The sequence below is a fragment of the Leptidea sinapis genome, chromosome 32 (genome assembly GCF_905404315.1).
Source record: "Leptidea sinapis chromosome 32, ilLepSina1.1, whole genome shotgun sequence".
NCBI lineage: Eukaryota > Metazoa > Arthropoda > Insecta > Lepidoptera > Pieridae > Leptidea > Leptidea sinapis.
This window is the reverse complement of record NC_066296.1, coordinates 8,084,179-8,104,167: the sequence shown is the minus strand read 5'-3', so window position 1 is coordinate 8,104,167 and position 19,989 is coordinate 8,084,179. Positions and strand designations below refer to the sequence as shown.

General features: G+C 33.0%; 1 protein-coding gene across 2 annotated transcripts in view; it reads right to left on the bottom strand.

Moving 5' to 3' along the window:
• Positions 1-16,782, bottom strand: part of LOC126974416 (KAT8 regulatory NSL complex subunit 1) — a 40,757-nt gene extending 23,975 nt beyond the window's left edge. Inside the window, exons 1-4 of one of the 2 annotated variants that reach the window (XM_050821900.1) lie at positions 16,763-16,782; positions 14,745-14,889; positions 10,781-11,834; positions 8,522-8,648 (exon numbers count right to left, since the gene is read on the bottom strand). In XM_050821900.1, the coding sequence (XP_050677857.1) occupies positions 8,522-8,648; positions 10,781-11,604 (951 nt within the window). In that variant the 5' untranslated portion in view covers positions 11,605-11,834; positions 14,745-14,889; positions 16,763-16,782. Of the gene's footprint in view, positions 1-8,521; positions 8,649-10,780; positions 11,835-11,968; positions 12,278-14,744; positions 14,890-16,762 lie in introns of those variants that run through there. The other variant, XM_050821899.1, reaches the window with a different exon arrangement.
• Positions 16,783-19,989: the final 3,207 nt, after the last annotated feature.

Here is a 19,989-nt window from a genome sequence, read left to right as displayed (position 1 = left end):
GTTATCAACATTAAACCAATTTACTACTTCAGCAATGTCGTCGTCAACCTGACAGTTTTTTTTTGCTGGCGTTTTATTTTAAATAACAAAGATGTATCGTCAGCAAACAATATAATATCATGTTTATTTTGAATAAGATATGGTAAATCATTGACGGAAATTAAACCAGGAACAAAAAAGGACCCAAGATTGAGCCCTGCGGTATGATACCCATCGATATGATAGATCCAGTTGATCTTGTTCCATTAATGACTACTCTTTGAATTCTATTACACAAGTACGATTTTACTAAATCTAGAGAAACATCTCTAACCCAATAGTGGTGAAATTTTTTAAGTAAGGTTTCATGATGGACGCAGTCGAATGCCTTGGATAAATCACAAAACACTCCTAACGCATCACTTTGGAAATATACCGCAATGTACACTCTTATTGAAAATAAAAGCTAAATCTGTGGCTACAATTTCTATTACAGATTTCACTACGTTAACAGAGATTCCCAGAGATCTTTAGTTTTCTTAACGCTAATTAGTCTAAACGTTTTAATAATCTCTATGCGATCAACATGCAACACTGATGGATAAGTTACGGGTGATGCTCCATGTAAGGTAAATCAGCCCATTGTTAGCACTACACAAATTATCACCGATTTGGTAATTAAGTTAAAACTTGGTTTGTCAGTTACACGGTTTTGAAAATAATGTGGTAAATTTGCTCAGTGATTCGATCCTGGTCCAATCTTGAGCGCTCGCTCAACGTGATTGGTTCTCGCGTTTGACACATTGTCAATTTATAATAAAATAAATAAATTTTTGAACAATACATAATGTGTATAACCGACATAGTATATATATATAGATAGGAGAGTATTCATTGGGTATCTTCAAAAAACGCGTACACTAAAAGGCCAAGGCAACGCTTCTGTGATTCCTCTGGTGCTACAGAAGAATGTGGGCGGCGATGGTTACTTAACATCAGGTGACCTGTAAGTTCGGCAGTCCACCTCTTCCATATCAAAATACCTAAATCATGGTAGAATATACTAGTAGTTGCCCGATGCATTCGCAACTAAAGGTTTTATCTAAATACTGCCTGTCAGCTATTAAGTTGGCATAGCGACATCCCATTCTACACGGATGCACGCCAAGAGGTATAGGATTTAATGCAATAAAGATTTTTTTTTAATTCATAGTTCGTTTTGTGATAGTATATAGACCAGATCTTACTGTTTCTGATCTACCAATATTTCTGTTAATAACACTCTAAGAGAAATTATTACGTAAATCGTCAACGCCATAGCAATGTCTAAGGCCAAAGCCAACCAACATATTAAACAAATATCAAATTATCCTGCTATAACACTCAGGGGAGATATGTATTTTGATACATAATGCATGATTATTATCTAAATCACAAAATAGCTTCGCGCCTTCAGTGTGAAGGTATGACTAATGTATTATGAATATGGGTCATGGAAATGTCTGCGACAGGGTTTGCGACAAAGGAACTCGTTCTAGAACCCTCCAACATTATCATATAACTGCGCATAACGTATTTGCAACCAAGTGTTTTAAGATTCAAGATTTTTAAATGACGTCAATGGACGATGTTTGTTACAAAAACAGACTAACAGACGTCTAAGCAATTGTTATAATGTTTATCACATTCACAACCATCAAATCTTATATCTTTAAACGAGCAATTTTTATATATAAATATATATATTTATATAATCTGAAACTCGAAAACGGCTCGAACGATTTTAATGATATTTAGTATACAGATAGTTTCGGAGGCGAGAAATCGATCTAGGTAGGTTTCAATTTTAAATAATGTAATTTTATCCGTGTTTTAACGAGAAACACCTACAATAACATTAGAATACAAAGGTAAATTTCGCCACTATATACAAGACTATAATAGCTCAGATGGGGCATTGGGTGATCCGGAAAGTTCTGCTTTCCGACCGAGGTTTGAATCCAGATGTCCTATTAGTTTTATTTTTGTTCAAGTTTTGTACATTCTTAAAAATGCCAGCAAGGCTCGGTCGTCCAGATACTAATACTAAATAATCTAAATTAATAATTATGATAAACATAATACCATTATCTAAATTAACTTTCTTTATTAAAAAATAATATCTTAATTGTTTCTTCTTTCAGGGAACAAACTAAACCATTAATATGTCTTGCAAAAAATAGTAGTAATTTTACTAAAATAAAGTACTACCTTCTAAATGCAATGATAGACATCTATGTGTGTTTCTCCATAGAATATATTACATTAGTGCGAATAGATTACGAAAATTAGGTTATAGATAAAACTATCAATTCGTGTTTCCTTCGATTCACACCGACGTACGAAAATCCTAAGTGTTTTATGACGTTAGTACCTAGCTATAGACGAAGTACGAGGCGAAATCAAAGCTGGGGTTAATTAAATTTTGTTAGTAATAACTGTTTGACGACGCAATATGGCCGATTTTATAATAAGCTACGGGGCCCCGGGTACTAAACAAACATTCAAACTCAGCGGGCTTTTTTTTTCATAATAAAATTAGAGTTTACAAATTAATATTGTACAGTTAAATTATTATTTAATAGCCTGAGGGCGGTCGCTCCATTCCCAATCTGTGGTATCATTAAGAAAGTCATTTATGTTATAGTAACCACACCACACAATCGTTTTTTAACAATTCTTTTGAATAACGTAATTCTTTTTTTTTTAATATTTTCTAGGATCTTGTTGTAAAAGCGTATGCATCGCCCCACAAAAGATTCACTAACTCGGCTTAGCCGAGTAGTAGGCATTATAAGTTTATGTCTGTCCTGGTTTTAACATTGTGTTATCGTTATGACAGTTTCTAGCAAATTCTATTATTTTTATTGTATGACGAATGTAATGTATGAATTTGTATGACTAATAATGTTAAATTTGTTCACGAGTCATGGCCTTGATATGTATTTATGTACGTTTAATAATGTTTATTTTATTAATTAAATCATTGTCATTATTAATAATATCATAAATAAAGTGTGTCAATTATTTATTTATTTTATTGAGTGTCACAATCTAAATAACCATTACATTGTCAATGTAATTATTAACAGACGGAGGAGATAGGTTAACGCCCTCCTCAAATGTAGACGCGTGATAAGATAAGAGATTTGTGAATTAGACACCCCGCGCGTATGTCTAAACTTTAATAGAATGGTTTCAATCTTGCATAATATATATTATTGATACATATATATATCGAGATTAAAAAGATATTCCATTAATTCACCAGTGGGAGGCTCCTTTGCACAGGATACCGGCTAGATTGTGCATTGAAGCAGTAATGTGTAAACTTTACTGTGTTTCGGTCTGAAGGGCGCCGTAGCTTGTGAAATTACTGGGCAAACGAGACTTAACATCTTATGTCTCAAGATGACGAGCGCAATTGTAATGCCACTCAGAGTTTTTTGTGTTTTTCAAGAATCCTGAGCGGCACTGCATTGTAATGGGCAGGGCGTATCAATTACCATCACCTGAACGTCCTGCTCGTCTCGTATTTTCATAAAAAAAAATCCTCCATCACCGCATCGTCTGAAAATATTTTTGTTATATTTTACGCGTTTATTATTAACTAGCTATTAGCCCGCGACTTCGTCCACGTATTGCGTATACGCAACTGAGCACGTAGTAGCGACATTTCAATTAAAATTTTAAAATAAAAGAATACTTAAAACATATGCTATCGCGAAAATTTTTGAAAATAATGATGTGTTCTGCAAAGTCGTTGTACAATTATTTTATTCTATCATCAATACTTTCCACAGCGCTCGCGATGTAATTTAGGTAGTTTTTTACACCTTGGGTTACATTATTGGAGTTTTAGTAAGGATCCCTAATTTTGAAAATATAATATAACCATATCACCCACCCCACCCCAGTGTAGCTTTCAACAGTGAAAGAATTTTTCATAAGGTTTTTTTAATAAGCTAAATAAAATAATTAAGTAGAATAGGAATTTTGTAGTTGATTTCATTTTAAAATCTTATTCAAGCTGTGCGACCCTATAGGATTGCAATAAGATTTAAATGTGTTTTAATTAAGACCTTCGGTAAGAAATTATTGTAGTAATCTGTTTGGATGGCCTAAATAAATAAATAAATCACATCTCTCCTCTCTATAGTATTAGTATAGACAAGTGCTTACCCGGCAAACGTTGTTTTGCCATAATATAAATTAAGTACTCCGCGCCCGTTCATCTCATCTCACTTTGTTGACTGAATTATTTATATCGCTAACTGTATAGGTAATTACCAACATATCATATAATACGAAACACGTAGCATGTTATGTTCATAATATCAGTGTTAGGAATATTATACGTCCTAACGTTTGCTGAGAACTTTCCTTTTTGCGAATATCGCTGAATGAATGAAAAAGAAAAATGAAATAATTTTTATTTACGTAAGCTTACAAAAAGCATCTGTAAATATCATAAAATGTGCGCAAAAGCGTCAAAAAGTAAATTAAAAATATGTCAGTGGATGCTACAGGGTCGCTGAGACTCACGATATGCATGTTATATGCATAATCCTTAATATTATAGTAACCTTTTCCCATTAAAACAGTTTTTATTTATATCTTGAATGTTTTGTCAGACAATTATGTTATGGTCGTGGGGAACTTATTATAGCATCTAACAGAATTTCCCAAAAATGACTTATTTTCACACTTTTTAACATATTTATGCATATTTTTCTAAGTATACATAATATTTTGATAGATATATGCTGCAGCCTCGTTTCTTATCAATCTATGTTATTAAAATAATCATTTCATGTTTGTATAGCATTAATATCTCATTTTTAGAGTTTGGTAACCAAATGGCAAGAAACGGAACCCTAAGAGCGCTTTTGCACTACGTCCGATCTCAATCCGATCCGTACTCGTGAAAATACGGTTCGTTGCAGTCGTAGAACTTACTATCAAATGAAATGACAAAATATATGACATTAGAAAAACGATATTGAGATTGCTATTAGACAAACGATAAAAACAGGCCAGAAATATTAGTTTAGTGTGCGTGACAAGGTACGTTTTACACTCGCGATTTGTATGACACTCTATGTTAGCGTGCGTGAATTGCTCAAAATAGAGGTTAGTTCTAAAGTCTATTTTTCTCGACCTTTTCACAGCTGTCATACTCTATCTAGAGTCTAGACGTATAAAATATCTAAGAGATACTCTGTCTATATCAAATTATTAAAGTACAATTTTTGTTATGGCAAAAAAAAATGTGCTCACGAGAAATTTTGCGTCGTCCAAATATTGACGTTACATCAGGTTTGGCTATTATTTAACTATGGATTTCTTCCTCCTAATAAATGATGTGATGATGACATTAAATGAGTAACTTCCGAGTTTCTTGCGCCCGTTCTTCTCAGGTCTGAGACATGGTCAATGGGTGGTAGTTTTTAACTTCAATAAGTGATTTGAATTCTAATAATTAGTGATATAATTAGAGTCTCGCATCCTTCATAAATTTTGGTTAATGTATGATTTTAATTTTATTTTGAATAAAAATATTTGAATTAGAAGTAGACTGTGACTGTTTTTCGCAGTGTAACATAATTATAAGTTTCACTGTACGAATCGAGCGTGTAGAGCGCGCATAAAAAATTAATGCCAAACTAAACGTGAACACAGAATTGACCTTGAACAGCTTGTAACCATGTGACATGTTCGAACATGTTGAATGTTCTAATAGCCTATGATCCGCTGAATTCTGCAGGTACTTATTGTTTTGATGAAACTAACAAAGAGGATGTAAATACTACATAATAAGCAGGCCTGACTAAGAAAAAATTTAATTTTAGTTTGTGATTTGACTTATGTTTGAAATAGTAGTAATTACAGTATGGCGATTGGCCACGTAGTATAATCCGGCTAAGTTTGAAAGCAAACAGATGCATAGAACATCAGCCATCTCCGTTTTTCACAAGATTATAGCCGTCATCAGCTGTCAACCTATCAATGACTGTACGTTTCATACAATTGAGTGAATCACTTTTTTCTTAGAGAGTTTCGCTAAGCTGGAAACTAACTTTAAATGAACGTTATACGAGAGTATACAATGTATTAGCAATAGGTTGCCTATAAAAAACATTGGCCGCAAGGACCTGTAGTTTACTTTGGTACTTATAATTAATTTTCTGATGTGAATTGCAAGTGTGTTTTTTTTTTCAATTAATTTTACGTCATTCTATAGGAAATATGTAATGTAAAGATTTAAAGAATTGAAAAAAATATGGTTGCCAGCTCTCAGTCAGCTGCAACATAAAAGTTGCCAGGTGTAAACAGATATATTTTTACTATAAATTAGGTATTTACCACTGACTAGAGATGTTGAATTTGGGAATGTGAATGTTTGTCACTCAATATAAATATTTATTTCACTTTGCTTATAAAGTTATCTGTCTGATTGACATAATATGTGACAATAATTGGTAGAGGAGCAAAACAAGATACCTACTGCATTTTATATCCTATACTCTCAAAGCAAATAGTTCACTAGGTACCCTACCTCTATAAAAACTGATCAAATACGAATCTAATTTGCACATGAAAGATTCCTTACAACCACATAGGATATTTATTACTTTCTACAATATCTCCTAAAATTGTTAAATGTTGTAATTACCATTCTTGGCAGACATTTTCAAGTTAAACATATGTATATTATTAGTTATTGTACAACAATAGTAATTAAAACATGTTTTAATCATTAGTACCAATCACTACCATTAAAATTATAAAACAACTAGCTGTGCCCCGCGGTTTCACCCGCGTTTTTCTCGTTTCCGTGGAAATACCGAGATAAAATATTGCCTGTACATCATTTTGTTCTATTGTCAATAGTTTTTGCAGCGCACGCAAAAATAGGTTTTCGATTTTACACCTTGTGTTACAAAATAGCAATTTTATTACGGATCCCTAATTTTGAAAAAAAAAACATAGCCTATAGCCTTCCTCGATAAATGGACTACCCAACACTGAAAGAATCATTCAAATCGGACCAGTAGTACCAGAGATTAGCGCGTTCAAACAAACAAACAAACAAACAAACAAACACTGCAGCTTTATAATATTAGTATAGATTACTCTAAGCTTGGTCTAATCTAATTTCTTGTTTAGACTCAAGATTTAAATTACTTGTAATTCAAGTATTTTTGGAATTTTGTATAATTATGATTTTAACAAGTTAATTAAGCAGTAGACATTTTTAGAATAATTTAGAATGTGGGTAAGTAACAAAAAAAATATAAAGGATATACCATAAATAACAAACAATATTGAGAAACTGTAATTAAAAATTTCTCAACATTATGAATTGAATCATTGCTATCAACAAATGGCTAGGCACTATGTGTAAACATGTGACACTCGCTAATTGTCGTGTATCTTTCACAGAAACTACAGTAGGAAGAATATATTGGAACAATACTTATTGACACACTATCAAGATTTCCTATTGAGGTTGATGATATACAGGACTTTGACAAACAGATGGAAAAATGGACAGATAGACAGTGGACTCTTATTATAGCGTACCTGAAGATGATCACACCTTTACATGATCACTTCATTCTCCATCTTGACAGATAATAATCTAATATATAAAATTCTCATGTCATGGTGTTAAGCATTGAACACCTCCGAAACGACTTGACCGATTCTCATGAAATTTTGAGTGCATATTGGGTAGATCTGAGAATCAGACATCTATTTTTCATTCCCCTAAATGTTAAGGGTGGTCCACACGATTTTTTTTTTAATTTTTTTGACATTTTTTTTTAAATTTGCTTGATTATGAGTCAGCTTTAAAAAATAAATACAACTTCAAATTTTCACCCATCTACAATCAACAGTTACTTTTGTATCGCGATTTTAATATCGGCAATACAACATTTGCTGGGTCAGCTAGTAAAAGTATAATAAACACTTATAATTTGTAATCACTTGGCACAGGTAAGAAATAAACCTCAACAAAATATTTGGCAAACTAAGCCTATTCTAACAACATTTAAAACATTGTAAAGTGACATTAAGATAACATAATACAGGTTTTAATAGGATTTTTAAAGTTCAATTGAACCCTGTTCCCCAAACTACAGAACACATTGGATTTGCAGCAGTCTACAGTTTTCAAGGTCACCGATCTCATGAGATAATTTAGCAGATCAGAGGTTTAAGTCCTTGCAATATTATCACAAGGTTAAAAATTAATTTTACCACTAATACAAATTCAAAAATATAATAAGCACATCATATTATTCAGTCTAACTAACAAATCAAATACAAATTTGCATGACTTGCTCGAACTGGAACAGTTGGCTCAGTGGAAGAGCACTTGGATAAAAACTGAAAGAAATTTTGGTTAGGAAATTCATTTGCCATTGCCACGTTGCTATCTAAATAATATCATGTCCCATTCTATTAAATAAATTAAAAAACAATAGAGTGTGACCTGTGTATGTAGATCATTGTGCTGGCGGATCTTGTACTCCAGCTCTTGCACCTGGGCCTGCAGCCAACCCCAGCGCGAGGCAATGGAGGCGCGTCTCCTCTGCCATGACCACAGTGCACGCTTCTCACTGGAACATACAATTAACCATCACTATAATAATATACTAAACAATTATGGTTATTTTAATAAGACATATTAAGTGATAAAACACAACATTCATCTTTTTATGTAAATATCCATGTGTATTACCAGTGGGAGGCTCCTTTGCACAAGATGCCTGCTAGATAATGGGTACCACAATGGTGCCTTTTCCTGCCGTGAAGCAGTCATGTTTAAACATTGTCTGCTGTAGCTGGTGAAATTACGGGGCTATTGAGACTTAACACCTTATTTCTCAAGGTGATGAGCACAATCATAGTACCACTCAGAATGTATGAGTTTCTCAAGAGTCCTGAGTGGCACTGTATTGTAATGGGCAGGGTGTATTAATACTATCAGCTGAATGTCTTATTAATCTCAAAAAAACTAAGCATGTGGTTATTCTGAATTTAATTTATTAGTTCAAGATTGCCATTATACTTTAGATGAGGGCAGCTAAGGACCGATAATCATGGAAATATTTCGAGATATAGGAGGTGAGGATTGGGCAGATGTCCCAAAATATCCAACACAACTGGATCATGTCACTCCAACAAGATTCCAAAAACTCATCAATCAAAATGGCACATACATGTATTTTTAAGACAGTTCAATGAGATTATGCAAATTGTGTAACTATTGCATCATCAAATCATTCCTCAATGTATATTTTTATTTTGGGCTAAAGAATCTTGCAAGTCATATGATGATGAGCACAACACACATATAGGTTTGTTTTGCCTTAATACTATAATATATACCAGTGGGAGGCTCCTTTGCACAGGATGCCGTCTAGATTACGGGTACCACAACGGCGCCTATTTCTGCCGTGAATCAGTAATGTGTAAGCATTACTGTGTTTTGGTCTGAAGGGCGCCGTAGCTAGCGAAATTACTGGGCAAATGAAACTTAAAATCTTATGTCTCAAAGTGACGAGTGCAGTTGTAGTGCTACTCAGAATTTTTTGGGGTTTTTCAAAGAATCCTGAGCGGCACTGCATTGTAATGAGCAGGACTCATCAATTACCATCAGCTGCCCATCCTGCTCGTCTCATCCCTTATTTTCATAAAAAAAAAATATATGATACACTTTTCTATACCCATAAAAAAATATCTTGGTGAACTAAAACAGACTATTAAGGCAGATGGTTTCACTTAAATCAGACAGCTTGTTACATTACTTTTTTCATTCAAAAATAGTGTACATCTGCACACCCTATATCTTTGCATTTAAGATCACATATAGCCTCTTTGCTTGTGTTTTCATTAAACTTGGCATATTTCATAAAAACAATGTTATTAATTTCATCTAGCAAATCTATACTTAAACAAAACCATCGATATACATTGTACATCTCTGCAAATTGTTAGGCATATACATACATATAGAGATAATATTTTTATTATGAAAAAGAAGGACAAAGTGATCACTGTCATCAATATTCTCATGCCACACCTGAGGGATCACAAGGCCTTGGTCAAACTTTTTGTAGAGCTTACCATTGGGAGAGTTCTTTGCACAGGCCGATATTGTGTAAACATTATTGTGTTTCAGTTTAAAGGGTACCTAATAGCTAGTTACATTACTGGTCTAATAAGACTTTACATCTGTGTTACAAGTGATGAAAGCAATTGTGTGCCCCTCAGAATTATGGGTTGAATCAAGAATGAGTCATACTGTATTGTTATGGGCATGGTGTATCATTTAACATCAAGTGAATATCTTTTTTTCTCATAAAGAAATGTATATGTGAAAACATAATGAAAACTTATGAAGAGATTTGGTTCTAGTAGGTTGTTTTGAAACAGATTCTCTTTAGAAAAGCTGTGAATAAAAAAACACCTTTCTCTGTCTGACTCTAGACATTGCAGAAGAATTAAATATTAAAGAAAATAATTTGAGTTCCAACAAAGCAACTATTTCACACCTAACCATCATAAGATTATCAAAATCCAGCATATAAATAACCTTGAATTATGTTTCAGGAATAGTACTTATGATTATTTAATAAATATGTAATTATTTATCTATTTGAAACATCATAATCACATTATTTTTATGGAGGTATCTGTTGGTTCAACTTTGTTTTCATGATAGCAAGGATAATATAAAATGTCTTACATTGGCATGTGCTGCTGAGTTTGATTAGTGTATGGTACTGCCTCATCATTACTTTCGGCCCCTGAAGATGATGCTGTAGCATCTGAATCCAATTGGTGTTTCACTATTGACAAGTGAGATCTCAAAGCACCCGCTGTGTCCTCCAATCCAGTTAAGGTTCCTGATGCAATGCCCACTGACGAAGATTTTGACACATCACCTTTTGAGCTTCCAGCATTGTAATATGATGGCCCCGGTACACTTCTTGATGCTGCACTGGCCTGTAAAGCTGCTGTGGTCTCTACTTTCTTTATAAATGCTTTAACACCAATTTTCCTCCCAACTCCATCTTTTCGTGCCCCACGTGTACAACTTTCAAATGTTTGAGTTGCTTCTTCCGATATTCTCTTGCCGATTGATCTTGCTTGTAAAATTCTTAATCTTCGCAACAGAAATGCAGATCGGCGTTCTAATCTTGACTGTGTCGACTTTATTTTTTCTTCAGCAGCATCACTTTCTGAATCTCCAACTTCAGCAAGATCAAAACCAGACAGGGGGAATATGGCATCAGGTTCTTCTGTTGATAGACCATCACCACCACTCTCTAATGTCTTGATAGCTTGGAGTAAATCAGTCTGGCCTATGTCACTATTACCTAGGTCAACTAGGATCTGTTCCATCTCCTGTGAGTCCTTGGCCAAGCTGGGCTGGTTCTGCAGGCCCATGTCATCCTCCTCCATGTGTGAAGAGAGGTTATTGACGGACGCGAGCGCCCGTCGTTTCTCAGTCTCCACGACCTCGTCGTAGGTGAGTATTTCTGGAGCCACAGTGAGCGCCGGGGCCATGACATAGAGCGTCGCCCGCCACGGACGGCGGTGGCAAACGCGTCAGGGCGGGCTCCCAGGTTCGAGCATACCGGCCTTATGTAACACACGACCACACTTCACTTTAACACTGCGTGACTGCACAAGTAATCACTATAATATGTTTCACTGCTGTCATTCTCTGTTAACTTTCCCCGCCGGCTATATAGACAGCCAAGGCGAGGCGCACTACGATAAGAGTCGGCGCGCTTCTGAAAACACAATTATACACCGATTATAAGCCGGCCTATGCATAAACAACCGCATCACTGTGGTCTCTCAATTCACAACAACGCAAAATACTTAAAATTACATTAAAATTGATATCATTCTAAAATTAACCCACGTGATAACAAGAGTTTGCTAGCATTCGCAGTTCCTTGTTTCTGTACGATATGGCACAGGAAATGATACACTTCCACAACACTTTACAAGACACAACTGGCAAATGTTTTCGAACGCCCAACGCACATTAAATTTTACCGATCATCAACAAAACAGTGACAAGAGCGACTTAAAACAACAATGGCGGAATTAGCCTCAAAATCACTATTTTACCAAGGATTCAGCAGATACTATTGTCATAACTCTAGTGACGAAATACAGCGTAAACCGAACCAAACGCTAGATATTCACTGAGCGTTCAGCTTCAGAGTGTTCTGTATGCAAGAAAGAGATAAAAAATATATATCGGCTCCCAAAAAAGAGTACTTGCGCGGTAAAGACAAATCTGCAATTTTATATTAAGTTGTGAAATAATTTAAAGCATAACTTTATATTGATTATAGGGGTAAATAGAATTTGGTATTTTTAAAGATAATTTGTGCGTTTAATAATTGAGAATTGTATGGCTACAAGAATTTAAAACCTTAAAAAGGCCTTTAAATGATATCCTCTACAACAAAATCGTATGAACTCTGAACAGTGAACAATGGTTGAAACTTGAAATGTGAATATAATCGGAATTCAAAATGTGGACTACAAATCATTGTGAAATCTTGGTAAATAATATATGTATCGTTGTGAAAATATAAAATTACCTCAAAAAAGGCTATTTTAGACGAATAAAAATTAATTATATAGGAATATGCACGAATATGAATTTAAATATGGCAAGTTGCAACATATTCACATATTGAAAAGCTCTATGGTCAATAGTCAATACTTCAATAGTCTACAATCTACGTCGTACTCGTAAGTCGTTACGTACCACGTACGGCATAGGTACCTAGTTGGGTACTTACGTATTAGTAATAATTATTATAATGCACATTGCAATAGGCAGTATTCAGTACTGTAAAGTGTAGTTACTTACTAGTTAGTAAATTACACTTACTACTTAGTAGCAATTAAAATTTCAAGAATACTAATAAGTAGTTACTGGTCGAAGACTTGAAGACTGTACAATGTAGTGCGTACACCTATAATAAGTACATAAACTTTTTGTGTTTTATTATTAAATACTTATAAATTATTTTATTTTAGGAAATATTCACGAATCAAATTTAAAAACTATTGCAAGATGTGAAATAAATACTATGTAGATAGTACATAATTGATTACGAGTTCAATATTACTGTACTCTCGTTCCATTTTACATAATTTTACATTATAATGTTGCAATGTTAGTTCATAGGTGCAGCATTTGCAAAATCTTCTAGTACTCGTATTATTAATTAGGTACTATTATTTTGTAGTTCGCATTTTTGATCGCTCGCAATACAATTTTTTACCAAATAATGTTTTTAAAAATATTGTACTTGCCACCATTTTTGTTTAATATATTTTGACAACCACCGTACCTGTCTACATAAAACAATAAAATAAGCCTAAAATCGATATCTTTTGGATGGATTTTTTGCCCATAAACCTAACGGCGTTTTTTCTGAATTACAATCATACAAACCTAGTAGTTTAGAAATTATATTTTTAATTTTCTTCCGTTTAGATTAGGTAGATACCTAAGCATTAAGAGTATGCAGTTTTCGTTTGACGTAGGTATAGGTTAAACACGGCCAAAAACGTAGCTCATAATATTATGAATGTAACACCACCTATGAAGGATCTTATAATTCAATTTTTTTAATTATTTTATAATGACTAAACATAGATAACATCTGCTGCGTTACATAGAGCATTTTGCTGTTGGGCAACGCATAAAAACAGGCCAGGTTTATTACTTTAGTGTGCATCACGGACCAGCCACCGGCGATATGTATATCACTTTGTTTTAGTGTTGTGCATTGCTGAAAGTAGTAGTTTGCTGCTTTTTTTTGGACGTATTCACAGCTTTCATAATCTACCTAGATTCTAGACGTAATAAACCAAGTGACTAGTTACCAATGTCCAGATTTAAGAGGTACTGGTCGCAATATGGTTGGTTACTATGCTTTTCGTAGACAAAGATTGCTGATAAAGTCAATCCTTGAATTTAACACAACATTGTGTTATAATAATTTTATATAGGTTCCTATCTAGTATTATAATTATTAATTTTATAATACCTAAACTTTGGACGAATTTAAGGGTTAAGTTAAGAAAATCAATAGTAAAATCACCCCATGTTAAAACAACGAAATATTAAGCCGTGAACAATTATTAAATGGTCACATGTAAAGCCTGAATCATGATAATTTAAACTTTATAAATAAGTATGTACCTTGATATATATCATAAAAATTGTATAGTGGTACAAATTAATAATTAACCGGAATAAACATAATTTCTTCATAGATTATTCCCATAAATAAATGATGCAGTATGTGATGTATATGATATATTATGAAATATATAAAATGATTGAATTCTTATGAATATGATAAGTCCTAATAATATTTATAATGAAGATCTCTTTTTAAATGTATATTAAATATTAGAGAGATTCAATTTGAGAATACATTTTATACACTGGTGTATAAAATGACAATGAAAAAAGTAATTCATGTGAATTAGAAAATCTTAGATCTATAATGAATTTATATTATCACTAAACATTATTCACTAATGTTGAATTGCCTAATTATAAAAAACCATCATAATAAAAAACAATTTACATTTATGTACCTGTATATCATATAAAATATATTCAATTAAATTTAAAATAATAATATTTGGGTTCCTACCTTTGAATAGTATTTCAAAGAAAGTGATGTAGATTGTTCTTCACAAATCATCTTGCTACCAGCTTCCATGTTCATCTTCAGTGGATTCTTCCAATACTCAATTATAGCAATAAGTCTTAATCTTATAGCTGGTGGACCTATCAACCTATAGCAATAAACAAGTAGGTATTAAGTATTTTAACTTATTTTTGTACTTCAGATAGCAAAAAAGACAACAGTGACATTTGTCATTTTAGATGGTATGTATAATAAAAATGTCACATGTCAAATAAATTGAATCAAAAAACTATTTTTTTTGCTTATTTTATCAAAAAATATCATGGAATTAAAAACAATTTACAACCCTCATACACTAGCCATTTCACTTAATTCGTATAGAAAAAGATTTTAATTTTGTACAGGTTTATAAAACACAGTTATTTAAAGAACTATTTAAGTTCATCTTTAATTAACTGTTTTTCTTAATTGTTATGAATGAAGATTCAGTTAGTTAGTTAAACCAATATTTTACAGTATCTAGTGTATTATATCAAATGACCCTAAAATACACTGTTAACTGACATGGTTAATTTTTGAAACAGTATTTTTTTATTATATGAATTTCATCTAAATTAATATTGCATTGTGAACAATTGCTAATACATTACAACATTCATTTTTAACACACTAGTTAACATGAGATATTTACATCAGATTGAATTCATTACCAACATCTTTTATTTATTCAAATTCAAATATTTTAAATAATTAAATTTAAATATTTTATTCAAAATATAATATGATATCACTTATTGAATGTGAAAAACCAGCACCCATTTGGGAAATGCCTCAGACCTGAGAAGAATGGGCGCAAGAAACTCAGCAAGTGTTTGTAAAATTTGGATATAATAAAATTGAAATTGGATACAATAAAATTAAAAATAACCTGACAGTGGTTGCTCCATTCTCAATCTGTGGTATGATTATGAAAGTAATTTATGTTATAGTACATTTACCACTTAAAAATATTTTAACAATTATTTTGAATTACATAATATATTTGTTTTGAACATTTTCTGGGTGAATTCTGGGTTCATGTTGTTAAAGTATATACATTGCCCCAACAAAAGACTAACATGTTATTCATATAGTTTCATGACAATACCACTGATGCAGAAAAGATTTGATTGAGTGATTGCAAATTATTATTAACTTTTGGAATAAGCCAAGGGTCAAAGAAATATGTAGATAATTTTTCTTGTTTTGTAGTTTTTCATAGACACTCTTTTAGATATACTTTATTTTGATTATTTATACAGTGTATAGTATAATATGAAGAATGTATTACAGATTCTTGCAGAATATGAATACTGAAACTTTAAATAGATTTAATAATTTTTTATGGACTGATATTAAACAGCGAATTATTAAACTAACATGTCGGTATACATAATTCAATAATCACTTGATAATAATTTAAGTGGATTGAAAAATAAACTTGCTATCTACAATTAAGCATGTATGCATATTTACCTACTTTAATTTATTTTTACCTATATATTCTTTAAATTTAACAAAAGACAATATTATATTTTTTATCACACAGAAATTAAAATTTATAGAGTTAAGATTACTATTTGAGGTAAACAAGTTACACAGTAAATTGTAAATAAGGAGTTTAAGAACCCACCTATGGTACTTAATCTTTTTTGAATGTGTTGCAATAGGTTGACCTAAAAAAAATACAAGAATATTTAAATAATTTTTCTTGGAAACACACTTAGAAAATATATAATAGGTAATTAATGAATGTAAAATAAATAATGAATTATTTTATATAAATAAGAATTAAATCCTCAAATACAATTTAATCACTAATTTAAAAAAAAATAAGAATTATATATAAAACTCCAATAAATTTACCACTTATATTTTTATGATAATGTTTAAAAGTTCTGGTGATAAGATACAGTAGATACCTAATATATAAAATATTTTAACTTCTTTAATTTTAAATTTTGAAAGATGGAAAGACCAACCAAATCAAAGTTTGACGAGAATTTTTTTCATCTTGTATGAATCTGAACTCTGATTTCTGAACCAAACGTACTGTTTTATGTTTTTAGTCATAGACCTTAATCAGTGTACAAAACTTGTCCGTACTAAAGCGGCAAGATTCAAGTGAACATAATGTCACTCAAAATTGAAGCCTTAAAGCTTAAACACATGATCGGATTTGGTAAGGTCGAACAATCGGAGGGTCCGGTGGACGCCGAGTCGGAGTCACAAAGGGTTTTGCATCATTCAAGCTGCATAACTCGCATAAGTGCATGTAAGTAATTTTAATTTCTAATTATAACAGATATTGACGCCTCATAATTATTACATTCAGTCAAAATAGTATCGGGAATGGATGATGTGCTTATGGTTCCAAATTCAAATTTTTGTTGTTTTTAGATTGGCATAATTGTTTTCCACATTGGCGCGGAGTTTGAGTTGCATCTGTTATTTATATTAAATACAGTGCTGTTTTAGTTATATCATATGTGGTGTGTATTGCGAATTTCTTAATAGACAAAAACATCGAACAAAGAGTTTGTCTTAAATTTTGGATCGCCAATGGAATTTTGTGTTCGGAGTCACTGAAAATGTTGAAAGAAGGCTCACGATGAATCGACTTTATCTAAAACACGAGCTTATGAGTAGTAGAAACGTTCAAAAGCGGTCGAGATGTGATGGAAGATTTGCCTCGCTCTAGTAGGCCATGTCTGCAACTGAAGTTAACATCGCAAAAGGGAAGGAAATAGTGACTGAAAATCCTCATTAAAATTTGAGAGACTTAGCCCCCGAACTTTCTGTATACCACGAGTCGATCCGTACCATTTTAACTGGGGGTCATTGTTTTCATCAAGCTTTGGAGTGGCGCCTTCAAACTGAACCGAAACCGAAAAAACCACGCCAAAGTCGATCAAATGTCAATGTAATGTTGAGTGTTTTCTTTGACTATCGCGGTGTTGTTCACTCGGAATTCTTGCCGGAAGGTTGAACGGTAAATAAAGAATATTATTAGAACATTATGGAGAGCAAATTCGACGAAAAAGCCAGATTTGTGGAAAGAAAATTCTTGGATTTTGCACCACGATAATGCGCCTTCGTACAAGGCCAAAATTGTGAACGAATTTTTGACCAAACGCTAACCAAATACCATCGAGCAACACCATATTCACCAGATATGGCTCCAGCCGACTTCTTTCTTTTTCCTAACCTCAAATCCCCACTTCGTGGCACCCGTTTTTTATCGGTAGAAGACATAAAGGAGAATTCGCAGCGAGAACTGAACTCAATTCCGGAAACAGCGTTTAAAAATGTCTTGATGATTCGATTATTCGTTGGCGTAAGTGTATTGTTTCTGAAGAAGCATTCGTTGAAGGTGATAAAATAAATTTGGATGAATAACAAACATTTTCGCAAAAAAGTAAGTAATTATGTTAAAAGTTAAGTTCGCAAAAATTTTGAGGTTATGTTCATTTATTTAAATTATTATTCAAATAACATTAAGTTGATATTTATAAGCATTCATTTAATTCACTTTATATACATATTTTATTGTTTTATCATATAATATTCCACACACAAATCGCTGAAATTCTGCTTATTATTACTTTCGATATTCGATTGGTTCTTTATAGAAGAATCGTTTCATAACCTGCCACTGGGATTCTACTGTCTGGGTTTCTAGAAGCAATAAAAGGTTTGTCTGGGTCACTATGATTAATTTTATTATGAATTTATGCATGGACATCCAGACAATCATTTTCCAATAGTCTGCGTGAATGGTCGGTACTACGTGTTTTTTTATAAATGCCCTCACAACTTCTGCTGATCTTTTTTGGCACCTTCCAACCGTAGATGCTCACTCACGTTCTCTATCAGACCAAGAACTCCTCAATGTGTCTCCATGAAAGAAAAAAAATATATAGTGAACATCATGAGAAGTTAAATCTTAATTAAAATCAGTACTAATTTTGAATCAAATACTTATTCCAAAATATTATTATAGTTTCCAATGTATTGCTATTACACAATAAAACCTAAGTCTGGGCACAAAAATATTAATGTTCTAACCTAATATAGACTTTCTGGTCTCTCCCACTCTTATACTATAATAAAAAATTATAGTTTACCTTAATTATATTTCCTCTAGCTAAATTTACTCTTTCCTTCTTGCTCTTACAGGACAGGTACGGGACAGCCACTTCTCGGCTGTGCCAATCTACAACTGTTAACCGAGACATCTTTGTCCTCATCAGACTTTGATCATCTATCCGAGTAAAATCTTCCCAAATTACTAACATGATTCGCCAGTTATGGGCAAAGCAATAAAATTACTTAGACTGGCCATAAATACTGTTAAAATTAAAAAAATGGCGTGCTTACAAAGTACATATGTCAGAAGTGAACTTACTTTTGAAAACTTCTCTAAACCAAATTTTTCTTGTCAATATTAGAAATTATTAGATGTTCTACTTACTCGCGGCCGCGCGCTAAGCCTGTACTATACAACGCTAGGAGGGAAGATGTTATACTTACTCGCGGTCGCACTATTAACCTGCACGACACAACTCAAGTAGGGAAGATGTTCTACTTTTTCGCATCCGCGCGTTAAACCTGCACGATACAAAGCTTGAGGGGAAGATGCTCTACGTTTTCGCGGCCGCACGCTGAACCTGTACGATACAACTCTAGTAGTGAAGATGTTCTTCTTACTGGCGGCTGCGAGATCAACCAGTATGATACAACGCTAATATCGAAATTGTAATACTTACTAGTGAAGCAATGTGCTACGTTAGCCCTTTCTCAATCTCCCTCTTCTTGGTAAAAAATGTCGCACATTTTCGTGACAATTTATTGCGTTTCATCCGTAAAATTTTTACCGTCTTGCATGCAAGGAAGTTTCACTTCAAAAATGATCCCAAATTCGTTCTCTGCACCCTCGATAACCTCGGATACCATATTGTCGAAATCATAATTTTGCGCGGCGGCTATCTTGGATTAAAAAAATAACTGTATTTACTGCACAAGACGTTATGCAACAGAATTGACATCTAAAGTTCTACCCCCTTATTCATAATGGTCCGCTAACTTAAAACAGCCGCTTAGGAGTGTTTTTTCTCGTTCTGACATATGTCAATAGAAGAAGACACAGTGTGAATAAGCAATGCTTAAGTTAGCAGACTATTATGAATAAGGTTGATAATGTTTAACT